Raw genomic sequence first — 10,586 nt, 5'->3', positions numbered from 1 at the left:
CGCCCGCCTCACCTCGTGGCGCCGCCATTTCCCGAGCCGCGGGCGGGGCCGGTGCGCCCTGACAGAGGGCGGGGAGAGGGCGGGCGCTGCCTTCCCACCTGCCTTCCTTCCTTCCCTCCCACTGCCTGGGCCGGGATAGTGCCCCGGACGGGGAGAGACCGCTCGAGCTACGCCGGGGGTGGGCGCTCTATCCCCGCAGCCCCGGCCTCACTAACGCAGCCTTTTCCCGAGACATTACTGACCGAGCCGGGCTCACCACGCTTGGCACCCACTTGATCCCCACCTGCCCTCGGCTGGGCCATGGAGCGGCTTTTCCAGCGATGGATCCATCCACACATAGCTGACCTGTTGGCTCCAGCAGCCACCATCCTGTGCAGCACCTGCTGCGCTTGCCCATCTCCATTCCTTCCCAAAACATGTGTTTGATCCTGCAGACTGAAGCACGAGAATAACACCCGCTGCTGCACAGCCCTGGCCAGGCTGAGGGAGAGCCACCAGCTCTCAGCAGCTTCTGGGTGTCCACCAGCAGGGCTGGGGCCAGACGAAGCTGCTATTTCTCATCCCTGAGATGGGTGTTCCACAGCTCCCAAATCCACCTGCACGGGCGCCTGCATCCAGGCTGGGCTGGGCCAAAAGTAGGTTGTGACCTCCCTTTGCTTGGAGGCATTTTGCAGCCAGTTGTATACACTCAAGTTTTCTCTCAATCTCTAAACAAAATTCCTTTACATTCCATCTCTGGCACTGGAAAGTGCATCATCAGGTGATGCCTGAGGCCACACCAACACCTCCTGCCTTGTGTCCCTGTGCTGATGTGAAAGCAGCAGCCAGGCTGCTGTAGTAGAACTATGTATTGTGCCTGTGCAGTGAGAGTCAGATGTATTTCATGATCTGGGTAATAAAATGCTTGATGAAATAAACATTTTGCTTCCCATACATGGAAGCATGTAGTTTAGAGTGAGGATTTATTAAGCCCAAAATTTCTGAGCATGCCCAAAGAGATGGCTCATATTGACATACAGGAAAGGACACTTAGGAATCAGTCCAACTTCCTCACAGTCTGTCCAACAGAAAAAGCAGCCTTTGTTTCTGGTGGAGAATTTCAAATTCAGCATCATCGTTACAGCCTGTTCTTTTGCTTTGCATTCCTCTGTGCACTAACCTTAGAGTTCATATCTGGCTCTTAAAAGAGTTAAATGAAAAGGTCAAAGGATAGACAAAAATACAAACGCCTATATAAACAGCTGTTTAAATTAGAAACTGATATTCTGGGGTTGGGGGGGGGGTTTGTTTTGTTTTGCTGCAAATGGAAAAGCAGCCACTGGCTTTTTGGGCCATATGGTGCTGTCTCAGTCCCTCTGTGGAGTTTTGCACATGGCAAGTATCTCATGGCAAAGCAGTGAGAGCAGGCCTGTGTGGGGGGTCTGTGGCTCTCTCTGCTTGCAGCACAAGAAGAAAATCTAAGCATAGGGTGCATCTGATCAGAAGAGGTAGAAGTAGGTCTGAACTTTGCTCAGCCACAGCACTGTGGCATTTCAGGTACACGCTATAATAACGTGACCATATATTTGCAACCAGACTTAGGACAGATTTCCTTCAGAAAGAGAAAATTATCTAAGTGGATCCATGGGTAAGAAGTAACACTCATAAGGCAGATTATGAACAGAACTAAGCCAGAACTAAGTGTAAGTTCACCAAAATCAATGCTCTGGGAAGGACTTTTACTTGTAAGTCCCAAAGTGTGGCTACTAGTAGGCAGATGGAAGAAATAAAACCCCAAATTCAAAGTCCCTTTTTTCAGACCACCTTCTACAAACATGATTGACTCTTGTTACAACAAAAGCAACACAAATATCACTTTGCTAATACCTACTGAGCCAGACTTAAATATGTCACTGATATTTACTTAACAAACATTGTTAGGTATGTACTCTGCTGTGGTTCAAAGAACTCGTTTATTTAAAACAGCTTATTTTAAAACAAGGCTTTAGGTTTGGGTTTTTTGGGTTTTTTTTGCTGTTGGGGTTTCTGTGTGGTTTTTGGTTGGTTGGTTGGTGTTTTTTGGGTTTTTTTGTTCCTGGCGTGATAGAGCAGCTAAAACTTTGTGCTTTCTGACCTTGGCTTGCCAGAGATCTGTCGTAACAGAGACAGCACATTGGCACTGAGTCTGCCAGCATGGATTTTGAGGGGCTGGGAGAGGCTGCTTGCTTTTTGGGCTTGGTTGTCAGGTGAGGAGTACTTCACTCTGCTCGCACAATGTCCTGGTACTCAGGCAGTTGGAGTCTTTCTCCCTCACTAGCCCCAGAAGCCGTGTCTGATGTTAAGCACGCCGTTCCCAGTCCTGGAGGGGTGGCTGGGCGTCTTGCCTGTTCCTGAGCGCTCACATTCCCGCTGGATCCTTGCACTCTGCCTTACTTACAGTAAGCAGAGCCTGGCACAGCTGGCACCACCGGGCGTGGGGACAGCGCTGGCACTCCGTGTGCCCCCGCCGATGGCATTCGGCTCTCCCGGGAGTCTCACCAAGCTCGGCACACAGTGGGGTGGGAGGACAGAGCTCTGCCATCTCAGGAACTCTGGCCAATATCTCTGAAAAACACCAGAGACAAACCCTTATGAAAGCACCTGCTTTCTACATTTCTCTACCCATTTTTTGGCAGTCAGCAGGATCCCTGCCAGAGCCCTCAGCAGCAGCCAGGCAGCCCCAAGGACTAGGCATGGGTTTGCCATGGGGTGGATGCCCACAAGTCCCTGTGCTTCCCTGCAGCTCATTTCACCCACCTGTGAAAGGGTTCTGCGGGTCTGCTTGTAAAGCTTAGGGATCTGTAAAGGAAAAATTTCATTTTCTGTATAGAATAATATTACAAGCAAAGTAACTTTTTTTTTTAGGCAAATAGGGACAGTCCTTGTTGGAGGTACGAAGCAATATTCCTCACACATTTTGCACTGCAAATACCAAGAAAACCTTACCCAACATATTGCATTTCATCTTTAGGCTGAAGACAAAGCCATACCTCCTCCCCCGAGCTGGGGAGCTGCAGGATCACCAGGTTGACGTCATTCTCCTTGGTTATAAAACATGCTGCATGCTGAACTTGGCACACAGCATGCTCAGGTTGAGCTAAAAGCTAATGTAATGAACTCTGGGGAAGGATTTACATCAAATACCACTCTAGAATATTAAATACAGACAGGACCAACTTCTCACTTGAATAATTACACACTGGCTAAATTCCTTCTTTTGTTTCAGCAACAGGAATCACCTTTCTCACTTCCTCTTGAAAATTGTATGCATTGGTGTGCTATTTCACTACCTATGTGACAAAAGGATGAAGTAATTTCTGTTAATTACCATGGGCTGAACTAAGATGAGTTTCAGCTCTAGCAATGACTCTTGCCACTCGAGGGGGGGAGCAAGCAAACCAAGAAAAGGCAGATTCAAATTTCAACAAGTGTGCCCAGCTGCTTGTGCTTGGTAACATAACCTCAAAGGCAGAGGTGCCTGGGAACGCTCCTGAACTTCACTTTGCATGTGGGAGTACAGTACCAAAGACCTTGCACACATATTCCCACTGCCCCAGCAGCACTGCAGTGCTCACAAAGCTGTTTCAGTTAACTGTGTTTGTATTGTCCTCCCACCTGTGGATACCAGTGTAAGGCTTTCAGCCATTACAGGGTATTTTTCCAGGTTCACTTTAACTTGAGTCAGAAAGAAAAAGATTTTCTAGTGGCAAAAGCTATGGTAAGCAGCGAGAGTCAGTTTGAAAGGCAGGGTTTAGTCCCAGTGTTACAGTGTTAGAGGGAGATGTTCAGCCAGTGGAAGTTAAGACAGAGACTCCTAGCAAATGAGCTAAGAATTAAAATGGAAGCAGAGAAGCTGGAAGAGAGGGGGAAAAGTGGAACATGAGAAGACCAGAAGACTGTTTCCTGGCCTAACACTTACTGTTAAACCACAGGCACAGCTTGAAGGTCCACGACTTCAAAGATATTTAGAAGCCTCAAAGCTATTTTGCTTAGTGGCTCTGCATCCTCTGCCCTTTCCTAACTCAGTTGCCTTGCTTGCTGAAGAGGACAGTATGATGCCATTGTGTCACAGGGCTTGCAGAGCTCAGTCCACTGAGGTTTGCATGGGAGATGTGGGAGGAGAGTCTTAAACAAGGGGAATAAAGAAAAACATGAGACACTTTACCCATGTAACATTCAAAGCAGGCACCGAGAGAAAGCATTCAGCCGAGTTAAGCCACAGCCCTTTGCCCACAGAGCCAAAGCTTCAGAACAAAAAACAGCTGAAACACCTGGATGTCCCCTTTGTTCTGAACCCACAGCACAGGCTGCACAGGGACATGGCAGCAATTTAAAAGCTTGTTTTCTGCATCCAAACATCATGTCAGGACAAACTGCACTCCATCCTGCTATCATTTAACAGCACCCCTGGGACCCCTGTACCTCGGAGGCATGATGTCACACATCAGCAGAGAGATTATTTGTTTTGAAGCTTGTGAATAGCTCTGAGACATCACTTCAAAGCGCTCCTTGCAGAGTCATGACTCAAACCCTTCTGGTCTCACTGAAGGGCACAACTGACTACTGTTTCCCTGTGCTGTTTCTCAGCACCCAGTAAGTGATTAGTAGATATCTATTATCCTTTCTTTCTTCTCTTTTATGCAGGAATGGCTTTGCCATAGCTCAATTCCTTCATGTTCAGGACACATTTTCTTCAATGTTTTATCAATGATGTGTCTACTGAGACAAGCAGAAATACCCACAGCAAAAAGCACTGCAACAAAAACCAAGGCATTAATTCTATTTCAGGTGGTTTTTAATTTATATATATTCATTGGGTAAACTGCAGTATGAAAGCCATCTTCAGACCTGTGACAAGGTAGCTATGCATACCACCTTTCTGGTTTCTCCTTTTGTCAGAATAAGCAATTTTTACTCAGAATTTTATACAAGGGACCAAGATATTTATCTAGAACAATTTACTAAGAAGCCAACATTTTTTTTACCAGATCATAATAGTTCAGACTCACTTGGAAGCATCTACAGTGATATCCAGGTTTAGAAGCAGTATTACCTGATAGAAAATATGCAGCATGGAAAATAGATCCAGTCATTCTGTCATTTAATGCTGAATTGTTGAGTCTTATGAAGTTTTAAAACACAGAGCTTTAAGACTAAAGCCCTGGAGGTGCATAAAGGACCTTTTCTTCATCATGTCTACACTGGAATTTACTCTTGTATTAGCATTAAAGCAAGAACAAATGAAAAGTGCAGACACTGCATAAGACCGCCAGCCTAACTGAAATTGGGAACAATTCAATCACACTCAGTGTTCTCTTTTCCATGGTGAAGGACCATCAGTAAAGCCATTTCTGTCCCCAGGAAGTTCCATCACTGAGTGACAGCTCAAAAAGCTGGAAAGGGTTCAGAGCACAGGGCATGTGATGTTGCTGTGCAATCTTGGAGAATAAAGGAAGGGGATCTGGAATGGCTGAAGCATTTGCAATGGGATCCTGCATCCTGGAGCAATGAATATCAGGATAGAGCTATTGCTGCTCCATAGCAAGGCCCTTCATGCTGCATGGGCAGCAGCCTGGAATCACCGCCAGGGAATGGGCACAGCCTCACAGTGCACAGAAGGCTTCAGAGCTTGGAGAGAGAAGCTCAGTGGGGAGAAATCTTAAGTGCAGATCAGGAATCATGGTTCCAGATTTTAATTATAATCTGTCCTTGGCAAATTTAGATGGACAGGAGAGTGAACAAAGCTGCAGTGGCTGAAAATCGGTGTTAAGTGAAATTATTGCACACCAATATGGACATAAATCTGGCTGATACAGAGAGTTAATTAGCACAGCTCTACAGTCCAAGTAATGGCAATAAAGATGTAGTGTGAATTTCAGGGAATTCATTATATTGATCACATCTTTTCAATGATGATGCATCAGGCATTTTTATAGTAGATTAAATTAACTGCTTTTTACCATTTATTAATATAACCCAGAATATTAACTATGCTCATGAAGAAATACTTTTTCTGGCCAGTTCTGTTTAATATCTTTATTGAGGATCCGGATGAGGGGATCAAGTGCACCCTCAACTCAGTTTGCAGATGACACTAAGTTGCATGGGAGTGTTGCTCTGCGGCAGGGTAGGAAGGCTCTGCAGAGGGATCTGGGCAGGCTGGATCCGTGGGACGAGGCCGGGGGTAGGAGGTTCGACAAGGCCAAGGGCCGCGTGCTGCCCTTGGGTCACAACAACCCCACAGAGCGTCACAGGCTGGGGCAGAGGGCTGGAAAGTGCCCGTCGGGAAAGGGCCCGGGGTGCTGGTCAGCAGCAGCTGAACGCGAGCCAGCGTGTGCCAAGAGGGCCAGTGGCACCAGGCCTGTGGCAGGAACACCCTGTACTCAGCACTGGTGAAGCCACACCTTGAATCCTGTGGCCAGTTTGGGCCTCTCATGACAAGAAGGACATTGAGGGGCTGGAGCGTGTCCAGAGAAGGGCAACAGAGCTGGGAAAGGGTCTGGAGCACAAGTCTTACGAGGAGCAGCTGAGGGAGCCGGGGGCGTTTAGCCTGGAGAAAAGGAGGCTCAGGGGAGACCTTATCACTGTCTAGAACTACCTGAAGGGACCCTGTAGCCCGGTGGGAGTCAGTCTCTCCTCCCAAGAAACAAGCGACAGGACAAGGGGAAATGGCCTCAAATTGCACCAGGGGAAGTTTAGATTGAATATTAGGAAATTTTTTTCATTTGAAGGGTTGTCAAACATCAGAAGAGGTTGGCCAGGGCAGTGGTGGAGTCACTATCCCTGAAGGGATTTAAAACATCAGTAGATGTGGCACATGGGGACATGGTTTAGTGGTGGATTTGGCAGTGCTGGAGGAACAGTAGGACTCCATAACCTTAAAGGTCTTTTTCAGCCTAAATGATTCCACAGTTCTATGATTTTTACCTGCTGACAGTTTCTGGGCCCACATGGTCCTGTCCACATGCCCACACTTCCATCCTCATTGCAGCAGATAAGCGGAGGAGATACTGACAGTGTGATGCAGTTTCCCTCTAATGGAGACACAGGAGCCTGCAAGGAACAGAAGAGATTAATACCAGGTAGCAAACTACAGCTGAGTGCAATATTGCCAGGAAAACTTTCTGTCAGCCAACTTTCCCTCTCCTTGCATGTCCCCTGTGAAAACAGGATAGTTGTTTTATTGAGCTTTCAGTGGAAATACAGCTGCTCCTTCAGCACTGATTGTAGTACTTCTGGAAGACTGACCAGAGAAGCCTCTGTCCTACTACTGGCAGTGAGACAGTGGCATGGTCTGGGCACCCCTCGCAGGATCTGAGCCCCCTCGCTTAGGCAATACACACAAAACAATGAACTAAATGGAATTACAAAAGGGAATTCCCTGCCCCAACAGCATATAAATGAATTCTGAGTGGGGAAGGAGAGCACACAAGCAGGGTAAGAGCAGAAGGCCATGACACTAACAGGAACAAATGGTGGTAGCTCATCAGTCTCACTGGCTTGGAGAGGAAGGAGAAACACAGAAGCAGGTAACTCCTGGAGAGGTCACCTCTTGCTTTCTTACCTCCTTTAAGGCTGCTACTGCTGCAGTCCCGGAACTGCTCTATCATCCACCTCTCCCCGGCTTCTGCTTTTTCAGGAATGGTTCAAAATGCCTCTAAAGTCAATGGCCTCTGCAGCAACGACAGTCAGTAATTCTCTCAGTGCCTTTGGATGCCTTTCTGTCGACTGAGAAGGCTGACAGGATATTCCTTGAGTCCTTCAGTGGAACACAGCGTGACACTGCTTGTAGCTGTGAAGAGACTTGTCCAAGGGCACACAAGGATGGGCTTGCCAAGGGCAGGCCACAAACACAGGGGCTTGCCAGCTACACAGCACCTTTCACCACCCCTTGTGCCAGTTCAACCCCTCAACTTCTCCCTTCCCCAGACAAAAAGTATCTTAGTTATTTTAAAAAGAATTTCACGTGTTTCTTAGTCTGCAAACTACAAAGTGAATATACATTTCAAATGAAATGGGTAGGACTTGACACTTCTTAAAATATACATTTTATTATTTTCTGGTAGTTGCTATGAAGGTTTCATTCAAACTGTGAAGGTACACAGCCTTTACAAACTTCTTGAGTTAAAGGTTTTTGTTGGTGGTTTTATGGTCTTTTTCTTTTATGGCAGAGGAAGATACCTTGGCTATAAAATGTTGAAATTCATTAGATGCTTAGTATCACCTCTTCATATATGCTGTGGAATGCTTTGTAGAAATACTGTATAAAATAAGGCAGACTTTAACAGGGAATTCAGTCACAAAATGTCATGGGAGAAAACAAAGAGTTCCAACACATTATTATTTTTGTAGCCAAGAGAAGATCAGGTTGTCCTCACTGGTTTGTTGGAGAACTACTGCAGTTCTGGTGCTCAAACAGTATACAGTTCTTGTTTATTCTACTATTCTCAAGTGAGACCTTTTTAATAAAACTTATTTTAATTAACATAAATCAGACAATATTTAAACATACACATCTACCCTTACAGTGCAATAAAAATGTATCATTGTATAGTATTTTGTATTTGCATTATGAAAATAAAAGGTCTGTACATCAATTAAATGTATATTAATGAGTATGAATCATGTAAATTTATAATGCATCTAAAGTTGGCTTTGGCTTTTAAGTATTTATAAATTCATAGAAAATATTGAACATCTAACAAAATAAATAAAACATAACATTTTAATCATAGATGCTAACAATCAACCTCAAAAATTCTTGTGTTATTTTTTACATTTGCTACTAAATTTCTTAAGGAGAACTCACTTTCAGTAGTGCTCAGAAGTGAATGATTGCACCTTCTGTGATGTGAAAAAATACAGTACATCTATTTTTCATAGATCAAAAATTCTTTCATAGACAGTTGCATTTCAAATGTCTGATTGTTCTACATAACTGTCTTAAGTGCTTATAAAAAGCATGTAGCTTTCTCATAAAAGCTGTGAGTCTTAATAGATAAACTTCTAGTGAATGTCCTTTCTATGAGGATTCTTCAAGGTCTTCCAGCTTCACATGCTGGTACGAAGATATCGCAGAAGTATGTTCACAAATAAACCCTCTTCAGTACAAGTACTGCAGCAATCCAGTGTAATTCCACTTGGTGGGCTTATTTCATCCGAGTCCACACATGGTGCTTTGTGGAAGTCAGCTGCTGACCTTGTGTTCTCTTGAATGTGAAAGTTCCCCAAGTGCATGGGCTAGCTTTACTATAATACTGAAGAGACCAAAACAAATCTGAATTCACATGGATAAAAGTGAGCTTGAATAAATATGCATCTGGCTAGTAAACGACACACCGTGGTCTAACTGCTATTCTGGTGGTGGTCGAAGGACTCGCAGGTTCCTTCCATCTAGTCCTTTCCAGTATTTAATGTTATTATTCAGATGCTCCATCAGATTTGGCAGGTCTGCAAATGCTAGGGAAGAAAGGGCAGAGAGTTCTGAGTTTGCAGAAACAGTCACAGATTCTGTCTGCTTAAGGATCACTTGAAATGTCTGGGCAACTGTGTTAAGTAGAAAAGCTTAAATCTGTCATGCTGATGCTCGAAAGGGTTTTGGCTGTGTAGCTCTCAGCACTCGTGTAGCACTCGGGCCACTGAGAACTGTTCTGTAAATCTACTTAATACTGGTATTGCAAGTCCCAGCAAAGGAACACAGTTTTCCAGGAGTGACATAGCTAATTATGATTGTAATTATCCTGTCCCATCAAACGTCAGTCTCATGTCATGATCTAGCATTCAGGAGCGTCACATTTCTGACCACTTTTACCACAGAGGCAGCACTTGGAAGGAAACAGCTGCTCCCCCAAGCAGTTTCCAGACTAGAAATTTGCCTTGAAGAATAACCAATATTAACATGGACAAAATGACCATGCTCAAAGAGCTATCAAAGAGAATGTGTTCTGTTCTCCATTTACAGAGAAGCAAGTTTAAAAAGTTAAAGATTGTCTGAATCTAGTGTGTTAAAGAGAAGCCATGAGAATTGCTTGTAGCAATACTTATAAGCAATAATGAAGTTATTAATCTTGCTTGAACTACAGGAATCTTCCCTTTTCTCTCCCTTTATTTAGGAGCCATAAAAAAGAAATTTTGTATCACAGCAGTTTCAAATGCTCACAAAATGTTTACATCAGGAAACAGCAGAGTTTTGCTTACCATCCCAGGCATCAAACATATCAATAATGAAGTAATCAATGAATGATAATTGGGATTTGGGGATGCTGCAAGTATTTCTGTCAAAAACTGGCATCACAACAGGTAAACCTTGCCTCCTTTCTTCATCAGTCTGCAAAAAACATTCGTGATTATTCATCTAAGACACATTCTGTTAATGGGCTTCTTTTAGCAGTAAATTGTTTGGCACTGACTTGAGCGTGCACCTGCTAAATCAAAGGAGAAACCTGAACAAATCTGAAGCAGCAGCAACTTAAACACCTAGCTGTTCAGTTTCAGCAAAACAGCAGACAAATAGTGCCTTCCAGTGTTTACCACAAAGAGATACATTTACCTTCTGTATCTGCACACCA

The 10,586-nt window shown here is 44.6% G+C and overlaps 1 protein-coding gene across 1 annotated transcript in view; it reads right to left on the bottom strand.

The window, feature by feature from the left end:
* Positions 1 to 8,861: 8,861 nt before the first annotated feature.
* The window catches only part of PDE8A (phosphodiesterase 8A), a 115,540-nt gene continuing 113,815 nt past the window's right edge, over positions 8,862 to 10,586 (bottom strand). Inside the window, exons 21-22 of the mRNA XM_082290580.1 lie at positions 10,216 to 10,345; positions 8,862 to 9,477 (exon numbers count right to left, since the gene is read on the bottom strand). Of these exons, the coding sequence (XP_082146706.1) occupies positions 9,371 to 9,477; positions 10,216 to 10,345 (237 nt within the window). The 3' untranslated portion in view covers positions 8,862 to 9,370. The remainder of the gene's footprint in view (positions 9,478 to 10,215; positions 10,346 to 10,586) is intronic.

This window comes from Coloeus monedula (assembly GCF_965178545.1).
Source record: "Coloeus monedula genome assembly, chromosome: 14".
NCBI lineage: Eukaryota > Metazoa > Chordata > Aves > Passeriformes > Corvidae > Coloeus > Coloeus monedula.
Note: the sequence above shows the minus strand (reverse complement) of the source record. Positions and strands in the feature narration are given on the sequence as shown.